Source organism: Xenopus laevis, chromosome 6S (genome assembly GCF_017654675.1).
Source record: "Xenopus laevis strain J_2021 chromosome 6S, Xenopus_laevis_v10.1, whole genome shotgun sequence".
NCBI classification, from domain to species: Eukaryota; Metazoa; Chordata; class Amphibia; order Anura; family Pipidae; genus Xenopus; species Xenopus laevis.
Window position 1 is genome coordinate 35676913 of NC_054382.1, and position 21812 is coordinate 35698724.

The 21812-nt window shown below is 37.9% G+C and overlaps 1 protein-coding gene across 5 annotated transcripts in view; it reads left to right on the plus strand.

Annotated features, from left to right (window-relative positions):
• creb5.S (cAMP responsive element binding protein 5 S homeolog) overlaps nucleotides 1–1752 on the plus strand; it is a 290942-nt gene extending 289190 nt beyond the window's left edge. For 4 of the 5 annotated variants that reach the window (XM_018269245.2, XM_041567508.1, XM_041567509.1 and 1 more), the window contains one exon: nucleotides 120–1752. In XM_018269245.2, the coding sequence (XP_018124734.1) occupies nucleotides 120–283 (164 nt within the window). In that variant the 3' untranslated portion in view covers nucleotides 284–1752. The remainder of the gene's footprint in view (nucleotides 1–119) is intronic. The other variant, XM_018269246.2, reaches the window with a different exon arrangement.
• The last annotated feature ends 20060 nt before the right edge of the window (nucleotides 1753–21812 follow it).

Genomic DNA, 21812 nt, shown 5'->3' on the forward strand with positions numbered 1-21812 from the left:
TTAAGTGCTAGGACTTGGGGAAGTGATGTAAGCACACAATGTTTTTAGGTTATAATTATTTTTAGAATATATAAATAAATATTTGTATGTTATATATGAATTTTTTTTTTTCCATTCAGGTCCTGAAAACAGCCCACCGGAAAGTCCTGTCCCAGCCTGCTCACAGCAACAAGTCATTCAGCATAACACAATTACAACTTCCTCCTCTCTCAGCGATGTCATTGGAAGTTCCAACCTCAATGCACTTGCCAATCACAGAATAGACTTAAATCCCATTCTCTGAAAAAGGTTGGGCTTTAGAACTGCCTTTGGAGGGGGAGGGTTGGAATAATATCAGATCTTCCACTTTAATTAACTTTTTTCTCATCTTAATTTGAAACCTGGAAGTATCTTCAGTCCTTGAATGACCTTGGCCTTCCTTTTTTATACTTACTATTAAAAATGGTATCTTTTTTTACTTAAATACAAAAGGAATTTATGCAATTAATATGCTAACGACATTGGGAAATGTTTTCAGCTTTCTCGATTTTCTGGTACAATGTAAATTGTTTATGAACTAAAGCATTTATGTATATAGCTGTTTATTTTTGGTTTTCTTACCAGTCTACAAAGTGGCCTGAAACAAAGAGTCTGCTTATTTTGAACGAAGACTTTTACTATCACCATAATAGCATCAACTGATAATCCAAAACCTGGTTTATCATTCTAAATCCCTCTGCCTAGGCTCTGCATTGTTCTTCTGCCCGGCATCTCTAGAGCTCAGGACGTTAGAGAAATGTGCCGTTCCCAAAGAAAATGAACATATTCTATTGTAGCTTTGATCTGCAACCTTTGTTCTACTCTTCTCATTTTTCACACGGAGACGGCTGATTGAAAAGTCAATATGGGTAACAAAGTATTAAGTAGTAAATATACTTTTCGGTGTATCAGTGCCCTGTTAAGGTCACCATGGTCACAACTTCAGCCTAAGCAGGTCTGAGTATGCACTGTTTTCTATTTAGTTTAGTCCAGCAAACCAAAACAATATGCAGGCTGTGTTTATATATATATTATATATATATTTTAAGAAAAGCATTTACTTCTTAAATTGTGTTGATTCTTATTTTTTTGCCTTTCTACTTTTAATATAGAAATACAAATACCCTTTATAAAAATGAATCTTATATATATTAGTACACCACATGTAAAAAAAAATGTAAATGTCTAAAATGCCCCAGGGTGCTGATTTAGGTAGTACTTTTTTTCTATGGAAAGGAGGTAAAGTGAACTTGTACGAACATATGCACTAAACGTATAATGATGCATGTTGCATTTAGGTTCTATTCAGAGTTCTGTTAAACTTTGCTTAGGTTGGATTGATCATAATGCATTTTTTAGCAGAAAAGGAGCCTCGGCTGTTCTAAAGTTACCTGATTTTTCTCAGTTCAGTAAAGTGACAACTTGACATATTTATTTTCGTGGCTCGAGTCTGTGTGTTCTTTATGCTAAACAGACAAGTTAACCATATCGTTTGTGGAGACATTTGCTGCTCGTTAGCAGTTACCAAACCGTGGATGTCGCACCTCTGCCCTGAGCTTGCCAACAATTAATCCAAAATCAACAAATCAAGGTTTTTATGAAACACTGCTAATATACACCAGGCAAATTATTGTAGCTGCAACACAAATATATTGGATCCAGAAGGGCCAAGCACCTTGAATGTAGTTCATGTGATTTGCACAGTATTTATGTACATAAACGGATTTCTTTTAACACTAGCCTCTGAATCTCATTTCTCGTGGCACTCTTGGTTCATTATGGACATAAACTGCTCTTTTCATATTAAGCCATTTGCAACACTTAACCCTGTTATGACTAAGATATAATTCTATCTTGTATGGCCAGTATTTAATATTAATGTTTAAAGACCATTCACAATTTTAATACGGTATATAATGTTAATTTAAGTATACTGTTCATTTTCTGTGTGGGAATATTCAAGGTTTTATTTTACCCACCTGTCCAGTATTGAGAGCAACTTTTTTGGTTTGGACGGAGCCCAGATACTTTGCATATTCTATGTAAGTCATGGGCCATATTTATAAAGCTGTGTGAAATAAATAAATAAACAAATAGTGGTGTGCAATAAATGCCATATTCATAAAGCTCAATTGGTTTCTAGGTATGACTTAAAGGCAGGCATTGAGATCACAGTAATCTACTACATAGAGCTAATGGCAAATTGTTTGCCAGACTAACCCGATTTACATAATTATTTTACATCACTTCAGAGTTGGTGCATCTCATTAAAGTCAATTCTTTAAATTCAGGCGGCATAGAAATTATGCAATTAGAAGTGTTATAAAAAGCTTTGAAAAAATCAGTGGAGATCAACATCACACAACCTTTTTTTTCCAACCGAAGAATTATACAGTAGATACACCAAATTCATTACACAGCTTTATAAAATGTGGCAATGCTTGGGGTAGTGTATCGGGGTGCCAGTTGTGTACAGTATACTGTGCAGTACAAATGCCTTTTATGTGGCTGCAAAATATATTCCGTGGGTACAAAATTAATTTTGTGAGCACAAAATGTATTGTTATGCCAGAAATTTTGATTTTGCCAGAAAAAAATAATAATTTTGTGAGCAACAATATACATTTTTTCAGTACAAAAAGTAGTCAGAATGTTTTTTTTGCCACTATCAAATAAATTCTGTGAACATGTAATTTTGACAAAAATCACAAAAATAATCATAAAACACAAATTTACTTCTGTAAATGTTTGTTATATACCACAAAATTGTGTTTGTAGAACACATTTTGTATTGTAAATATAAAATCATTTTTGGGGTGGTTTTATTATACCTGTAAAATCTAGAAGAATTTGTAATTTAGCCAAACTGAGCACTATACTTTATCTAAATGCTTGCTCACAGATGCACAGATCGGACTTGTGGGTACATCATTGCATATTTATTCATGCACATATCAACACTGCCACAGTATAATTTTTTTGTTTAATTATGCTGGAATGCTGGGTAAGTACTTGATACTAAGATGCCATGCAAGCAGTATCATTTTTGCATTTGCAAATATAATTTTTCAAACACAAACTTATCTTTGTGTTCACAGAATTCATGCTGGGTGGTCAAATTTAATGACTATAATATTATTTTTGTGATTACAGAATTCAGTTGTGGAAAAAAATAATTTGTAATTGCAAAATTGTGTGTTCACAAAATGCTTTTTGTGGGGACAAATTCATTTTTTCTCATTGTGAAATGTATTTTGGGACCACAAAATATATGAACGAATTTTGAGTTTACTAAAATTTTAGTAATTTATTCCCTTTATTATACTGCACTTAAATATTACTAAATCCAAGGTGGCTTTCCAAAAATTATAAATACACAGAATGAAATAAACTGCAGGATAAAACAGGAGAAAGTGCAATTGCGTATTTAGCTATTCATTGTTTTTCACATTCTTTTTGTGTTTTTATGCATCTGTACAGACGATGGCAACAAGAGAAAAATGGTAGACAAAATGCAAAATATGCCTGCTAATGCTAATTGCCAACCTTTTTGGCAATTTTAAAACTAATTTGTATGTTTTTTCTTGGACTCATTCACTATGAAAAATACTGTCAATGATAATATAATAAGAATCTAACTTTTCCGTCTGGGTGCCACCCCACTCACTTTATATTACATCAATAAATAATTAATGTACAGTAATCAGTTTTGGGACTGTGAAGTTAAATGACCTGTTTCCAAAGTAATGTGACTTAATACATTTATAAATCAGAAAATATAATCATCACCAGTCCGGAATAGAAAAGAACTAAAAAGAGCTAAACTTGATTTACGCTGAGAATTAAACTAACATCATACACGATGTGGTCAAATGTAACTTGCATGTCAATTATTTCCTTTCCTAACCAATGGTTTTAATATGAAATTGATCCTCCCTTTGTTGCTATAACAGCTTATGGGAAAGCATTACACTAAGGGGAGGATTTACTAAAATTAAAATTTTTCTGATCAATTAATTAATTAAAAAATCAGACCAAAGTAGAATCCATGATTTACCCTTATTTGTCATTAAAAAAAACACAAAAAAATCAAATCAACGAAAACTCTTCAGATTGTTGCACAAAAACCGGGACTTTTTTGGATTGTAACGCACAAAATCAGAATTTATAGGATTTGACGCCAGAAAATTCAGAATTTTTCATGAAATTGGCGGAAAAGCCTGACATTTTGGGATTATCGTCAAATTGCAAATAGGACCTCTGCTATTGATGTCTACAGGACCTTGACAGGTTGAAGATGGAGTATTATTTCAGATTTGGAACTTTTGGAGCCTCGGGATATAATAAATCTCGAAAATGCAAGGTTTTTTTTCACTAAAAATTAAGATTTTATAGTAAAAAAAACATTTTTTGTTTTTAGCATTTGGACTCAAATAACCCCCTATATCTTGGAACTTTGTTGGTGGGATTTGCTCAACTGTTTGTTGGTGGGATTTTCTCAACTGTAAGTTTACTTACAATGGAACCAGAGGCCCTAGCCCAAAGTATGGAAAATAGCCCTTAGACCATTAGTTTCTTTCTTTATCCAACTTTTTCAGTTGCATTATGCATTCAGGCAAGTTGTTCTTTCCTGGCATCTGGCAAACCTAGACATTTTCATTAGCATGTTATTTATCACTCCAGAAGACATGTTTCTATTATCTCAGAGTCCAATGGTGGTTCTCTGTACCCCACTGTGTACTGTGCCTTTGTACACGGTAATATTAGGTTTGTTAACATCTGATCACCCACAGAAACCCCATGTTACCCATGAATGTTCTTTGTTTCCATAAAAGTATTAGTTAACTTTCCAGCTGCTTCTAGAGACCGTTTGAAACTGAACAGTGTACATTCCAACTGGGGACCTTTTAGATGAAGTGTCTAGATACTTTTGACTATAAAGAGAAAATACACTGTTGAACTAAAATATTTTTGTAGAAATGCATTCGCTATTTGCAGGTCTAATAATCAACAGCATCACTTACAGTTAGTGATGGGCGAATTTATTTTCCAGGCGCGAATTCACGGTAAATTTAATTGTTTCGCCACCGGGGAATACATTTGCAAATTTGCCAAGAAAATTCGCCAGTGAAAATTCACCGGCATCAAAGTTTTTTTGACGCCAGCGACAGAATTGATGCCGGCATCAATTTAGACGCCGTCAACGATTAACGGACGCTCATTGTCTTGGGGCTGGAGTCAAAATCTGCGTTTCACAAATTTTTCACCTGTTTCACGAATTTCGTGGTGCCCATCACTACTTACAGTACCTTCTACTGGCCTAGTGTAGTTGTGATAATGAAGGCATGAATAGTTTATAGCTGTGATGCGGCACAATTTTTCCCGGCTGATTTTTGCCCAAAAAATGCAGATGGTGAAATGCAGGAATTCACTAAGAATCCATGCCTGGGGAAACAAATTCTATTAGAAATCACCCTTGTGTTGTGCAAGGAGCAACAGTGTCTGGATTGCTGGTAATCCATCTGAAGTAAGAAGATTTATACATGTTTGTATATTCTGATTAATTCATAGCCTGGAGCAGGGTTGGACATGTCATCTATTTTGCATATGTTATTCCTTAGGTGGGTAATGATCAGATGTGCCCCAGTGGTCCCAATTAAGCAGTCAGGGTTTCATGCAGAATAGGGGCATCTGTGTGTTATTGGTCAGGTGGATCTGGGCATCCCTAAATTGTAATGAATTTTGATTTTCAAATGTTGGCATGTACAGTATGTGTGTGTATGTGCTTAGCTGGTATCTGACACTGTTGTAACCAGTTTAGTTTGCACTTATTCTTCCTTATAAAATAACCATGAAGTTTGCTGTTCATTATTTAAGTTACTCTCTTCATATAAATACACAGTGATGACCAATAGCTGCAAAGCAACAAAATATGTATTGCCTTACATGTATAAAACAACATAATCATGTTCTGTCTGTGGCCATAACCAAATAAACCAAAGAAGATTGCTCAGTGAAAGCCTTATCACTTGCAATTAATTCATATTCCAATCCAACATTTGTTTAAAAAAATAAGAGTATAATATATGCAAATAAGCATGGCTTCAATCAGGGAACAAGGGAGGATACATACATTCCAGTATATAAAAATTGCCATGTGTAACCCAATAACATAATAAGAACAGGAATAAGAGGTAGAATGCAGTAACTAAGAGTCTGTTATGGTAATACTGCTGGCACCAAAATGCTCAGTATATGCTGCTAAATGAAGGTCTCTTAATGCAGTTGGGAATGAGATTGGTCTATCGCACACTGATGTTTCTTATACACTGCACTGGTGGAGCTGGTTAACCGTTGACCAGGCTTGGTTCATTAGCAACTGCATTATTTTATTAAATCACCAAAAGTATCAGTTATACTCTTGGTGATGTAATAAACAGGTTAGGCTCCCCAACTGCATAATATTGAGTGTGTGCAAATCTGTCTAGAGTTAAAGGAGAAGGAAAGTTGTTTATCACTTGGGGGTGCCAAATGTTAGGCACCCCCAAGTGAATGTATTTACTTACCTGAAGCCCCAGGCTGGTGCTCCTATCAGCAGAAAACTACACCGGCCTGGGGTTATTCCAGCGAGCACCACAGAGCGATCCTCTTCTGGCTTCTTATGTTATAATTACTTTTTTCTGTAATAATTAGACAGTGCCATGTACTTTATGATAACTAAACTAGCATATGTCCATATAGATGGCAAAATAATCTGTTTATGATGTATTAGAAGCTTTATGGCATAGTACTACAAATCCAGAGAAAACTAGGTCCCATTCTGGATAATAGATCCTATGTCTGAATAGCAAACGTACATCTTCTCAACTGCTATAAATATCTTTACCCAGTACACCTCACCCTGCTGAAGTCCTTTGAGCTTGACATCCTTGATTTACACCATATGCCTTACAAATAAACGAAGAAAAGATGCAGGTTTTAGTAAAACATATTTTCTTTATGCCTTAAAAAAACCTTTTTTGTGAAAGGGAGTAAAGCAGTTCCTTCTTCTAAAGTTTTAGGTTCTATTTAAAGTAGTATTTTTTTTACTTCTATGATAAACGTCATCAGTTTCCCCCTGGGTTGGGACTGAAGGAGACATGGCAATTCTGTTGTTGATGCTGTAATGCAAATATATTTAAGGTATCATAGATATTCAGTGATTACCAATTTCTTCCCTCATTGTACTCAATGCTCCCACAGAAAATAACTGAATGTTAAAGTATATAGTGTTGTGAAAAAAAACTATATGTATATACAGGGCCTCTCCGGCCATGAGACAAGCTGAGAATCTTGCCTCTGACGGCACAAAGCAGCAAGATACCAGGGGCGGCAAAAAGCTGCCTCTGGTATCTTTAAGGGCAGAGACACCTGTGGATATTTGGGGAGTTTAGTCGCCCGATGACAAATCGTCTCTACTTCGGGCGACTAATCTCCCTGAACTGCCTTCCTGCCGGCTAGAATCTAAATCACCGTCGGGGTGGCACTCAAAGCACTTGGTTTTCCAAAGTCGCCCGAAGTTTCCTTGTGAGGCAACTTCGGGCGACTACGGAAAACAAAGCGATCCGAGTGCCACGACGCTCCTGTGAACATTTGTGTTCAATTTACTGAATACTCAAGATGTGCACTCTGTTTAACCTTACTGGAGAAAACATTTAATATAAAACAAACAATTGTGTCACACATTAAAAGTGAAGTATCTGCTAACAAACTGGAATAGGGGTCTCCAAACACTAAGCACAGAGGCTGATGAGTGCCTTGAATATTCATGTATAATTACTAGAGGGATGTAAGACATAGTAGATTTACAATATGGTGTTAACATGGTTGCAAGGAGTTAATAAATCATATGTATCAAATCACATGGATAATTAGTCATTTTCAGATTTGCATACTGTGGTGCCATATTATTTCCCACAGAGGATTCTGTTTGTTGTAAAGATATGAGTAATAATTTAGTGAATTGCAGAACAGATTCTGCAGGTACATCATTGGGTTCCAAATATTCTTATTAAGTTGTCAGACCAACTTGATGTGGCCGAGCTGGTATCTTCAATAGGCAACATTAAATCCCATTGCTAGGATATTGTCATTTTCTTGCCAGTCAATATTTCTGGGTTGTGTCAATAAGAAAAGTGTCGGGCAAAAATTCATAAGTCTATGGTATCCTTTGAGTAACTGTCTGGGTTACGTCAAAGGTGAAACAGTGTTTATTTTTCTAATATGCTGAATTTGAGCATGACACTAGATTATTACAAGGTTGTTTATCATAGAATGGTTCCTTCCATTACTCTGTAGAGTTCCATTTTATCCAAGAGACAATAACACCATGTTCAACTTTGCTTTGAGAGTTGCATCAAATTTCACTTCAGTCTGACTTTTAGCCTGAGGTTGTGAATTTTCTAATGTATTTTTTTTATACCCATCATCTCTGTTGCCTGTGTGTTGCATTCACTGCATTTAGCTTCACTAGTTTATTAGGATCTCTCCTTGGAATTTTCTTTTAATGCTGTAAGAGACTCTTGTGAGTGCAAAGCTATAAATTCTTCCTTCTGATCTACTGGTGATCTACAAATGTTTAATTGTCTTACATGAGCACTGACATCTATTTTCTTTCTTTAAGACACTATTGTTTCTGTCAGAGAAACATCATTTTTCCAATTCTCCAGAGCCAGCAGATGTCAAAATACAAAATAATGCAAATATTCCACCTGTGGGAATCCAACCTAATAAACATAATCTGGCTCTATGGTTGTGTTTCAAATTGGATGCATTGTTTCTTAAAATTTGTTTTCCTATGTTCTCCCTCGCCATGTGCAACATAGTGACACCAAAGTTACATAATGTCTGTAAGTGAGATACCAGCAAGATACTGACATACTTCTGGCCGGCAGATTTCTCACTAGGAAATTATTTTCTGTCTGTGCAGTGAGACTGTTTTATTATAGTGGTCACAAGGAACATGTGGGCAGATTCACTAAAGGGCAAATTTTCGCCAGAGTCAGCTTCACACCCATCGCACCACTTTGCCAGGCGCAAATGCTCTACGAATACGCTAATTCACTAAAATACGAAGTTTTGTTTCCGGGTGTTGAATGCTGGCGACTTTTTGCTAGCGTTACTTCGGCTATGCGAGCATTTCTTAGCAAAGATGCACTAGCGTTCATTTGTGCCTAGCGAAGATTCGCTAGTGATCTTGCGCGTAGGTCAATTTGCATACGGCGGGTAATTTAAAGTTGTATGGAGGTTTTTATTATAAATATTGGTGCAAATGCTTGAAGTTAACCCTTTTTCAAATACATGCCCAGGGAACCTTAATAAAGACAAGATACAGTAGTTAATATAATGCCCCACTGTAAAATGAATGTTCCATATGTTATGAAATGTCTGGAGAAAACCAGTTACCCAAAAAAAGTTTGTGAGGACTTTTGCAGGCAATTCTGCTTTAGAAAAGGAAAAGTCGCCAGCGTTTTTGGAACTTTAATGCATTTTCAGCACACAGGATATGATGTAAGTGACATAAGAAGATCTAGTCAACTCTGGTGAAAGAGGCAACGTTCAGTAAAATCCACACTTTGCTGAATTTGCGGAGTAACGATCATTCGCCAGAACAAAAAGTCGCCTGGCGATAGAGTGCAAATAAACACTTGCGACAGTCCCGTTCGCTAGCGAATTGGCTCCTGCGTCTGTTAGTGAATTGGTGATGTCCCTGCGGGTGGCAACTTTGACGAAAAGTCGCTCTTTAGTAAATCTACCCCTTGGAGGGGAAGAGGTTAGAGCTAAAAATCAGATCAGGATGTGGGGTTAAAACACATTGGACTAGTATTAGTGAGATATAATGATGGATGGAGTTAACTAATATCCCTTTTCTTGCATTGTCTTAATGTCAGGTTATAGCTGGCAAAATCAGCTATAAATTTTGGCTGATCACTGCTGAAAATCTTGCAGCAAACTCCCTAACTGAATGCTGCATTTGGTGCATGTCTGTATCTATAGAGAATCACTTAAAATAAAATGCTGTATAAAAGTAAGGTTTCAGATAGGGGCACTATATCCCTGGGGCAATGTGAGGCTGAAGATCCTTTCCTAAGGGCTCTTACAGACAAGCGTTTGAAGCTGCGCTCACCTGCGTTCTGTTTTTATTCGTTCAGCCGCAGGGGAGCGCAGGAGTAGACGCATTCAGTTTTTTTCAATGGGGCTGTACTCACACAGGCGCATGTGGGTGCCGAACGCAGGTTGAGACGCAACATGCTGCATTTTTCCTGCGTTCGGCACCTAGATGCGCCTGTGTGAGTACAGCCCCATTGAAAAAAACTGAATGTGTCTACTCCTGCGCTCCCCTGCGGCTGAATGCATAAAAACGGAACGCAGGGGAGCGCAGCTTCAAACACTCGTCTGTAAGAGCCTTAAGGCAGCATTTTACCAGGGGTGACAATAATCAACAAGCAAGTGATTTTAAGAGTAAAACGTGTTTGGAATGTTGTCTCTGGAGAGCTCTCTGGCAATCTCACCTCTGCCTCTGGGTCTCAGAAGGATGTGATATGTATGTGATGTTTCAGAGAGTTACAGAGAGTTGACCTGGGTGGCACATAATGTAGGTGCTGATTACTGCTGTGGGTGAAACAGAATGTTCTGCAACACAGCATGGGAACTGTTTGTGTGCCTGACTGTGCCGATAGTATCAGTGGCTTTTATAAATGCAGGAGACTTATACAAGTGTGTGTAGATGTGTAAGTCTCACCTGTGCCAAAAAGAATGTAGGTCTGCTGGAGTATATGCATTCTGTTTCTAAAACTCAGTTATAGCAACGATGCATTGATTTCTGAAACTGTCTCTGCAATAGATATGATGGCAGTTCTTGTCTGTACTACACCATGCATAATATTTGCCTGTTATATGAAGTATTAGAGTGATGGACACTTAATTAAAGCATTTACAGTATTATGTAGTAACATGAGAAAAACACATACAGGTATAGGATCCATAATAATTATTTCCTATTTCTCTGTAATAATAAAACATTATCTTGGACTTGATCCAAACTAAGATAGAATCAATCCATACTGGAAGCAAAACCAGCCCATTGAGTTTATTTAATGTTGAATCAATTTTCTAGCAGACTTAAAGGATAAAGATCCAAATTACAGAAAGAGACGTTATTCGGAAAACCCCAGGTTCCGAGCATTATGGATAGCAGGTCCCATACCTGTATATATACAGAGAGAGAGTAAGAATAGATATGTGTGTGTGTATAGATATATGTAAATTATATAGTGAATAAAGTACCCCCTCTTGTAAAATATAAGGATATTATTAGTTACCGAGGAGTTTCATGACCATATAAAAACACGAGGCCGAAGGCCGAGTGTTTTTATACAGGTCATGGAACTCCGAGGTAGCTTCTAATATCCTCATATTTTACAACTGGGGGTACTTTATTTATTATAATACACAAGTTTTAGTGAGTCATGTGACAGAAATGACATCCCTACTCACCGTTTATAACTGATGACATCACTACTCACCGTTTATAAGGATATAATTTACAGGATATTCATGGCTTTTGTGTATTATATATACATAATACACAAAAGCTATGAATATCTTGTAAATTATATCCTTATAAATGGTGAGTTCTGATGTCATCAGTTATAAACGGTGAGTAGTGATGTCAGTTCTGTCACATGACTCACTGAAATTTGTGTATTAAAATAAAAAAAGTACCCCCAGTTGCAAAATATGAGGATATTAGAAGTTACCTCAGAGTTCCGTGACCTGTAACTTATAATATCCTTATATTTTACAAGAGGGGGTACTTTATTCACTATATACTGTATGTATTAAAACTGGTTGAAACCAAATAAACTAGAGAGTGTTAGTCTTTCATGTAATGTGAGGTCCAGTCCCTGGGGTACACCTTTTGTGTAGATCTTTCTGAGAGGGCAGCGTCGGACTGGTGGGTGCAGGGCCCCCCAGGGCTGCCGCCCCAGGGGCACCCGCCAAGGGCCCCTGCCACGCCCCCCAACATCCTACAGGGGGGGATAAGCAGGGATCAGGTCTGTGATGGTGAGAGTATGAGGCTGAAGCTTTTAACTAAGCGATACTTATCTATTTCATATGTAATAGTACATAGTACCTATATTGCAAAATTCAGAGCAGCCCTTTAATGTCTCTTCAAATTCCATTGGCTTCAATCACCTCTGCTTTCCTCCTTTGTATCCTTATATCCTCCATTCACAGAGCCTTCCCTGTCCCTGGAGCCAAATACAGACCCCCTGTATTTACAACCCTGAATACAGATCTGAATTTTTGCATAAGATTTTCTGATTTCTGTCTTAAAGGGGTGGTTCACCTTTAAGTTAACTTTTTGTATATTATAGAATTGCTAATGCTAAGCAACTTTTCAATTGGGCTTCATTTTTTTCTAGCTTCTGAATTATTTTCCTTCTTCTTCTGACTCTTTCCAGCTCTGGGGGGGGCTCACTGACCCCATTTAAAAAACAAATGTTCTGCAAGGCTACAAACATATAGTTATTGCTACTTTTTATTGCTCATCTTTCTATTCAAGACCTCCCCTATTGATATTCCAGTCTCTTATTCAAGTCAATGCATGGTTTCTAGGGTCATTTGGACCCAAGCCACCAGATTACTGAAATTGCAAACTGGCGAGCTGCTGAATAAAAAGCGAAATAATTAAAAAAACACAAATAATGAAAAATTAAAAGGATCATGTGGACTAGTCTGGGACTGTCTGTCCTTGCCCTAACTATATAAGATATGAGGGCAGATGGGACATTCTATGAGACCACATCTCGGTTCATCCTCAGAAGCACCTACCAGTCGTCCTCGGCAAAAGTGTAGCAAAGTTCTAGTTCATGGGGCAGCAACAATCTGGGATGCTGATGATATACTTTTTTAGTAGTATGTGCCATTGGGTAATCATAAATAGAAAATTGCCATTTTAAAAATAAGCACCGCCCCCTGGGATCGTACGATTCACTGTGCACACAAACATACCAACAAACCATAAGTGTTAGGTCAGATGAGCCAATTAAACAACAGAGTTGTGTATTTTGCTTCAACACTTCTTCCTGTTACAGTTAGAGTTGTAGTATTTCTGGTCAGGTGATCTCTGAGACAGCACACAGACCATCACAAAATGGTGGCTCAAGGCAAGAGATGTAAAAGGGCAATATTTACTTTAATATATAGACCAGTTTGGTAAGATTCTTTAATATGCCTCTTAATGTGATGTAAACTATCTGTTGCTTACGTGTTCATTTTAGGGGTATAGTTTTTCTTTAATTAACCCCTCAGTCTCTATACTCTGTTATTATTCAATATATCATTCAGTGGATGCTAGATTACTAAAGGGTTACAAATTCTAAGTCGCATTGCCTGCTTTGAAGAGTATGCATTTTTCAACTAGCACTTTGTGTGTAACATCATTTTCTAATTACACCCTAAAAGGTTTTCTATTGCCAGGGATGTCTCTCCAGTAATTATCTACGAAATCCCATCTTCCCTGCACTTTAAAGCAACACTAATCGTTTGCTCAGCAACACATGCCGGATCAGTTAAAACAAGTACCTGCATGTTTTAAAATTCACAGACATAAACAGCAGTCGTCATTAGTACCTTTATGTATTCCCAAATCATTTTGCTTTGTTACATGTTGGCTAGAATTTTAGTGGATGTGACTTTTCTGCAAATTCATGATAATGATAAGTCCATCATGTTCAAATGAAACCCAGCGCACATACACTGACCCCTTCAGACACTCGCATAGCCATCATATTCAGCCATCACAATATCATCTGGCAGTGATTCCACAACCTCACTGTCTTCTGTCTGAAAGTTCTGTTCCTTTACTCTAAGAATGGTGGCATACGGGGAGATTTAGTCTCTTGCAATAAATCTTCGCTGCTGCTTGTGACTTATCTCCCTGAAATGTTTTCCCACCAGCAAGAATGTGGGATGGCATAAGCGTCAATTCAGTTTTCCGAAGTCACCCAAACTTGCTTCACAAGGGAACTTTGGGGGACTGCCAGCGATTCACATTCTTGCCAGTGGGAAGGCATTTCAGGGACATTAGTCGCAGTCGCAGAGTCACAGCCTCAGTAACGAAGATCAATGGAAGGCGACTAAATCTCCCCGTGTGCCACCACCCTAAATGTGTGGCCTGTGGTGCGGTGATCAGTTTTAAGGGGAAAAAGATCTCCTGCTATTTGTCTATAATGCCCAGTAATGTACTTATAAAGTGTAATCTTGTCCCCTCTTTTTTCAGAGAAAACCACCCCAACCATGACAGTCTACCCTCATAATTTAAATTTTCCATCCCTAATAAGTTTAGTTGCATGTCTCTGCACTCTCTCCAGCTCATTTACTGTAAATCCACTCAAATCCCCTGCACCGCATACTCCAGGGACCTGTACAGAGGCTAAATTATGTTTTCATCCCTTGAGTTAAAGGGCATGTAAAGACAAAAAAATGTTTTACTTTCTTTAATGAACAGTAAACCAATGAAAAATAAAATCTTTGTAGTCTATCCTTAATTTAACCAGTAACCTTCTGTGTAGCACTGTAATGTTTTACCAAAGTCCAAGTAAATTACATCCACTGCCATCAGTTGAGGTCCTTGTTCACCTCCTCATAAAAGGAAATTAAATCAAACTGGCAATATCTATTACACATTAAACCATGCTGGCACAAACTCATGGTATTACTATTTGCAATGAAACCAAGTATCTTATCCCTTAATACCACCTCCAAAAGCTTTCCTACCACTGATGTCAGACTAACCGGCCTATAGTTTTGAGGCTGAGAACCCTTTTTGAATATCAGCGCCAAATTAGTAATTTGCCAGTCTCTTCACACCATGCCAGACTTCAATGAATCCTGAAAAATTAAGTAAAGAGGTTTGGCAATCACAGAGCTAAGTTAATTTAGTAGCATCTGTTGACATGTTCCAGTCTCTTTTGAATTTCCTCTTGTGTAAACCATGCATCAGTCGTTGTATAACTAGAATTGAGAGTATTGAGAAGAAAACCATCATTAGTAGGTTCCTCAGTTGTGTAGACAGAATCTCCACCACAGGTGAGATGTGCAAGTTTCCCTGATGGGTAGGGGCAGGGTGTAGAAAACTATGTGCCTCTCTCCTCACACCACTCATGAATACTGTGCTGCTGCATGAAGGCTGTTCTGTATTCTGAAACCTGTGGCAACTCAAGTAGGGTGGAAGAGAGGAGGACAAGGTGCACAAAATTGGCTGATTGTACCTGTTATCCACTTTGCACCCTGCCTTCCCAGTCTTAAATGATCTGTTTAGACTGACATTGTTGGCAGATGCTGAAAGTTGTTCAGAGGGAGAGAATAGAAACAGAGACCCTTCTAACTCCAGCCCAGATGATGTCTCCTTCATTTATAGTAGAAAGAAACAATGTGAAAAAGAAGAATCTCAGAAATTATATCCTGGGCTTTCACATTACAGCCGTGAAAAGAAGAGGAAGAGGAAGTTGCACAACAATGATGACACAGAATTATAATTTGTTACAAAACCCCTACTAAAAGCATCAGACATTCTAATTTTCATAACCCAGACCCAAAAGAAATAACTGCAACTAATGGCTTTGTGAATGTGTTCTTGTAAACAGGAGCCTAGGCTCAATACAATTCCTGTTATATACCTACAGCTATGCAATTGGTGCAACTTGCTAAATCATTGTGATATAATTAAGTCTTTATCCTGGTTATTATGTTCAGTAACAGACCAGTAAATGTGTAGAGCCCCTTAAAGTAAACAGGAAGTATGACAAATAAAAACATATATATATATATGGGAGGGGCTTCCAGATTTTAAAGGAGAACTTAACCCCACTTGTTACTCATCACACGAAACTTGATGTAAAAATTAAACAGGAGATTTTTTTATTTACAGGACATGTAGGGTTCTTACAACAGGTACACTTCTCCACTCCCCTCCACTCTTCCAGGTTAGGACCTTTTCCATTCAATTCCTGTCCAGAGACCAAGGTGTCCTTCCTACTTTGTCCTAAACTATCACTGATTCCCTTACTTACGGAGTGCCCGTAGGAAACTAATTCCACTTTCCTCCTTGATGGGGCCACAGCTGCCCTTTCTAACTATCCTCACTATCTCTTGCATCTAGTGTTCGCTTTACTTAAAATCTCACTATCTATCTTTTCCTATCTGTCAATGATGTCTCCACTCACCGACCAGCTGATGTTTCTTCGGCCACGCCCTCCCTTAAAGACAGCTTACCTTGGGCGGGGCACCTCCTTTTATAGCCCTTCTGTGCTCTATAGTGACGCAGATCCTACAGAGAATTCCCCAGTGAGACTCATACTTACCAGCTCTGACAGCCACCTCACTGTTTTCTAACAAACTGAGATTATGTCCTTGCTAATATTATACTGTCATCAAATTTCAGGAGCACGGATATAGTGCTGTTTAGAACTAATAAAATGTATGTCTTTCTTTTGCAATACTCTGAACCAATAAAAGTTCACAGTAAACTGAGCAGGCAGGGTTCTCATTGGAATATACCCTTTGTTTCCCTGTAGGAAAAAAAATCTATTTGTGCAATGTTGCTTAAAGAATTAATCTCTATGTTTGCTGGGCTACATATAATTGTGCTTTTTATGCTTAATAATATGCTGTTAAGTGCTGGAAGATTTGAGTGGAGCACTACAATGGAAGGAATATGTCCCCTTTACGTGTTCTTGGTTAAAGAAAGAACATTTGTACAAACGTTAATATTACTGCAATTGCATTATAATAAAGCAATCAAAATATAACAATTGTGTTCGATGAATATAGATTAGTTTATATTTTAAATAATTCTGTTTAATTCTGCTTACAGCTATTTATGACTTACCAAGCCTGTAGGGCTCATACTCACCAGTATGTTTTCCTGTGCTCCCCTGTATTCAGTTTTAATGCTTCCAACCGCAGACCCAGATGCAATAAATTATTGCCCATATGCTGCATTCCACCTGTGTTCTGCACTAACATGCGTCGTAGTGAATACATGCCAATAAGGAAGAGATGGCTGCATCTGGGTCTGCAGGTTGAACACATAAAAACGCAGGGGAGCACAGGTAAGCATGAGCCCTTACTAATTACTAGTTCTATATAATGTTGCATTTTTCGATTCTTGTGAGATGCTTCTAAGCCCTCAGAAACAGGGGTTAAAGAGAGGCACAATGTAGTGGCTTGCCTTCAAAATACTTATTTCATCTGGTTTCATTCCACAAGCTGAGATGAAGCTAGAAAGAATAATGGAGCTGTGTAATGGAGCTCTTCTTCATCTCTGAAGTGCCCAGCTATGGGGCATGAAACGCGTTAGAATTGTACACCCTCCACTGTCATCCCTCCTATGTGTGAATAAAGCTGAACCTTGATGTTAATTGTGCCAGATTCCTGGTATTCTTGATCTGCGCCTTGGTAGCGGTCTGTGGCTTTGAAGTAGTAGCCGGTGAGGAGTGACCGGCATATCGCGAGAGCAGCGATCGAGCAGGACGGCGCATTGGTCCGGGTGAGCTCCGCCATTAACGCCTCGTGAGTAGAACTTTAATTTCCAAGCGGACAATACAACTTGGCAGTGATACAGTGCTACTATAAGTCTGCTTAAAAGCAACATCAGCTCTGTATATACAGGAGATAGACTGGAGGTGTAAGCGCAGAAAATAGATGCAGTATACTGGTATTAAAATCTAATTCTGTTACAATATTCAAAAGCAGCAGAAAAACTCAAGGTCACTGCTCCACCGAATCTTTGGTGATTGTTTTACATACTACGGAATGTTAGACAAAGATAAATCAACAGACGCCCACTGTATTATTTACCCTTCCCTAGATGTGTAACTATGTTCCTCGTGCAGAAGAATACAGTGTTGGCTGCCATTTATAAGGCTTTACAATGATATGTTAATAAATGCACTGCTGGGAATACATTACAAGTGCCCTAGATTTATGTGAGGGTTTCAAAGTGATAGTGTAACAGCTAATGAATGTTCTCACTGAGCATTAAAACCTAAGGCAATGTATCTGGCTTTCAGATAGCTTTACATTCACATTGTGTCATGACTTTCGATGCTTTAAGCATAATATTGTACCCAAAGATATCCAATATCAAGACCCAGTGTTACATCAGTTGCCGTCTTCTACATTATAACAGCCAACAAGCAAGAGTTTATTGCAGCAGCAGAACAGGTCATTTATTTCCAGCCAACCCAACCTCAACAAATGTCTTCAACCAACATCACAGCTATAAAAGCTCAAGTGCATAGGATTAAACTCCTACAGATAATAAATATGATTCAGTGGCATTCCATTTACCTTGGGCATTGATTGCATTAATCAAAATTTCACTGTGTCAGCATCTGAACTTGCTATTAAGAGGAATCCAGGATGATATATGATAAAAGGGTAAAGTGGTTTTAATACTTTGCAAATACATTTCTGTCATCTGATCAGACTGTGCATATGTTATGCAACAATACATTAAAATCCAGCTGAACATTTCAAGGGGAAGTCTAGCACTGCCTAGTGACATTATAATGCAATCAGTGCATTTTTGGAGTTTATTAATATGTCTTATGCTCATATTACTTTTTGTGGCAGCACCTGGGCTTTTTTGCCTTTTTCTAGGGGTGCTGTTCTTCAGAATCTGTATATATATATATATATATATATATATATATATATATATATATATATATATATATATATATATATATATATATATATATATACTGTATATATAGTTATACCAAGTATAATATTTTAAAGGTAACGTCGTCAACCAAAAAATAAGTGTTTGCCTAATAAAAGAAAAAAAATTTCTAAACAACTTTGAAAAGTTTTTTCTATGGTTTTTGTGTTATTTGTACAGGTATAGGACCTGTTATCCAGAATACTGAGGTTTTCCAGATAATGGATCTTTCCATAATTTGGATCTTCATACCTTAAGTCTACTAGAAAATCATGTAAACATTAGATAAACCCAATAGGTTGGGTTTGCCTCCAATAAGGAGTAATTATATCTTAGTTTGGATCAAGTACAAGGTACTGTTTTATTATTACAGAGAAAAAGGAAATAATTTTTAAAAATTTGGATTGTTCGGATACTATGGAGTCTATGGGAGATGGCCTTTCCGTAATTCAGAACTTTCTGGATAACAGGTTTCCATACATGTATGTGTATTGCTATTGAAAGCAGTGTTTGTCCCTTTCTTTTTTCTGCCATGATAACTGTGCCTGTTAAAACAATGTAAGACAAGACAGGCGATTATCAGACCCGACGTTGCTGCTGGGGAACTAAGACTTTTGCAACATTGTTTAAACAGTAACAACCAGGAGTTAAACAAATGCTGCTTTCAATAGCAACTTTTTTTTACAAACAACGTTAAAAGCACTGAACATTTTTAATCAAAGGATATAGAAAAGTTGTGTCGAATATTTTTTTCTTTTATTAGGCAATTTTTTATTTTGGGGTTAACGTGCCCTTTATTTCCGTTATTTCAATATTGTTTACATAAATATAAAACCAATACCTGTCTCCAGCTGAGAATCTGAGTTTGGTAGCCCCCAACCTTCCTTGATCATCTTGGACAAATAAGTTTCTCCTTATTTCACCCCTATCCTTACAAAGCAGACATCCCACACTTAATTACAGCCACAAGAGGATTCTCCTATTCTCATTTAATATTTACATTTTTAACAGAAGCCAATTTGGATCAAAAGCCATGATGGTCATGTTTCCTGTATAGGAATGGAAGTCAACATGCAAATGCTTTATAGTAAGCTCTTCTTCTCCGCCAAGGCTCAGAGACTATAAACCACCCTTGAACTCAGCAGTGTCAATTGTCTAAAGATTTTCTGGCTCAGCTTTCTGGCTTATAAATAAAACAATTATTTTTGCTTTTCTACAAACTTCACCACTGTTCCTGGGCAGGCACGTTTCAGGGGCTGCTGCCGCCTGAGGCAGCAGCCCCAATGCCGCCCCTCCTCCTGCTCCGCTCTTCTAACTAACAGCGTCGGAGCGGGTGGAGGAGGGGCTGCATCGCTAGTGCAGTGAGCGATATTGCGCTCGCTGCGCTAGAAGAGCCGAATTTCCGTTTTAAAAAACGGAAATTCGGCTCTTAAAGTTACCAGGGGCGGCTTTTTGCTGCCCCTGGTAACTGGCCGCTCCGTGCCGCCTGAGGCAAGATTCTCACCTTGCCTCATGGCCGGAGCGGCCCTGTTCCTGGGGAGTGTTAGCACTGCTTACTTGGTTTTACTAAGAAAAACTCCAAAAAATGTATGGTTGGCATATCCCCTCTATCTTTATTCCTAACATTCAATGACAGCAAGTGTGATATTATTTAATATTTATAATAATTATAATTCTACTGACAAAAAACAATTAGATATGCAAGAAAACTCACCAGTCAGAATTCTGATTACCTGCACTATGTCACCTTTCTGTTATCCTACATACAGAGATTACTATGTGATATTGGCTTTGTTATACAGTTAGGTCCATAAATATTTGGACAGAGACAACTTTTTTTCTAATTTTGGTTCTGTACATTACCACAATGAATTTTAAATGAAACAACTCAGATGCAGTTGAACTGCAGACTTTCAGCTTTAATTCAGTGGGTTAAACAAAAAGATTGCATAAAAATGTGAGGAACTAAAGCCTTTTTTAACACAATCACTTCATTTCAGGGGCTCAAAAGCAATTGGACAAATTAAAAAAACTGAAAATAAAATGTTAATTTCTAATACTTGGTTAAAAACCCTTTGCTGGCAACTCATGGACATCACCAGATTCTGAGTTTCCTCCTTTTTAATGCTCTGCCAGGCCTTTACTGAAGTGGCTTTCAGTTGCTGTTTGTTTGTGGGCCTTTCTATCAGAAGTTTAGTCTTCAACAAGTGAAATGCAGCTCAATTGGGTTCAGATCAGGTGACTGACTTGGCCATTCCACAATATTCCACTTCTTTGCTTTAATAAACTCCTGGGTTGCTTTGGCTGTATGTTTTGGGTCATTGTCCATCTGTATTATAAAACGCCTCCCAATCAATTTGACTGCATTTAGCTGGATTTGAGCAGACAGTAAGTCTCTGAACACCTCAGAATTCATTCGGCTGCTTCTGTCCTGTGTCACATCATGGATAAACACTAGTGTCCCAGTGCCACTGGCAGCCATGCACACCCAAGCCATCACACTGCCTCCGCCATGTTTTATAGAGATGTGGTATGCTTTGGATCATGAGCTGTTCCACGCCTTCTCCATACTTTTTCTTGCCATCATTCTGGTAGAGGTTGATCTTGGTTTCATCTGACCAAAGAATGGTTTTCCAGAACTGTGCTGGCTTTTTTAGAAGTCCAATCTAGCCTTTCTATTCTTGATTCTTATGAGTGGCTTGCACCTTGCAGTGCACCCTCTGTATTTACTTTCATGCAGTCTTCTATTTATGGTAGACGTGAATATCGATACGCCTACCTCCAGGAGAGTGTTGTTCACTTGTTTGGCTGTTGTGAAGCAGTTTCTCTTCACCATAGAAATGATTCTGAAATCATCCACCACTGTTGTCTTCAGTGGACACCTGTCTTCAGGTGGTCCCTAACTGCTGTGCAGGGAAACAATCATACTTTCAAACAACATGGGGGAGCCCCCCCACCTTACTTCCCAGAACTCGAGCAGCTTTGTTTGTTTCCCTGTAATAACTATGTTGATTTGTAA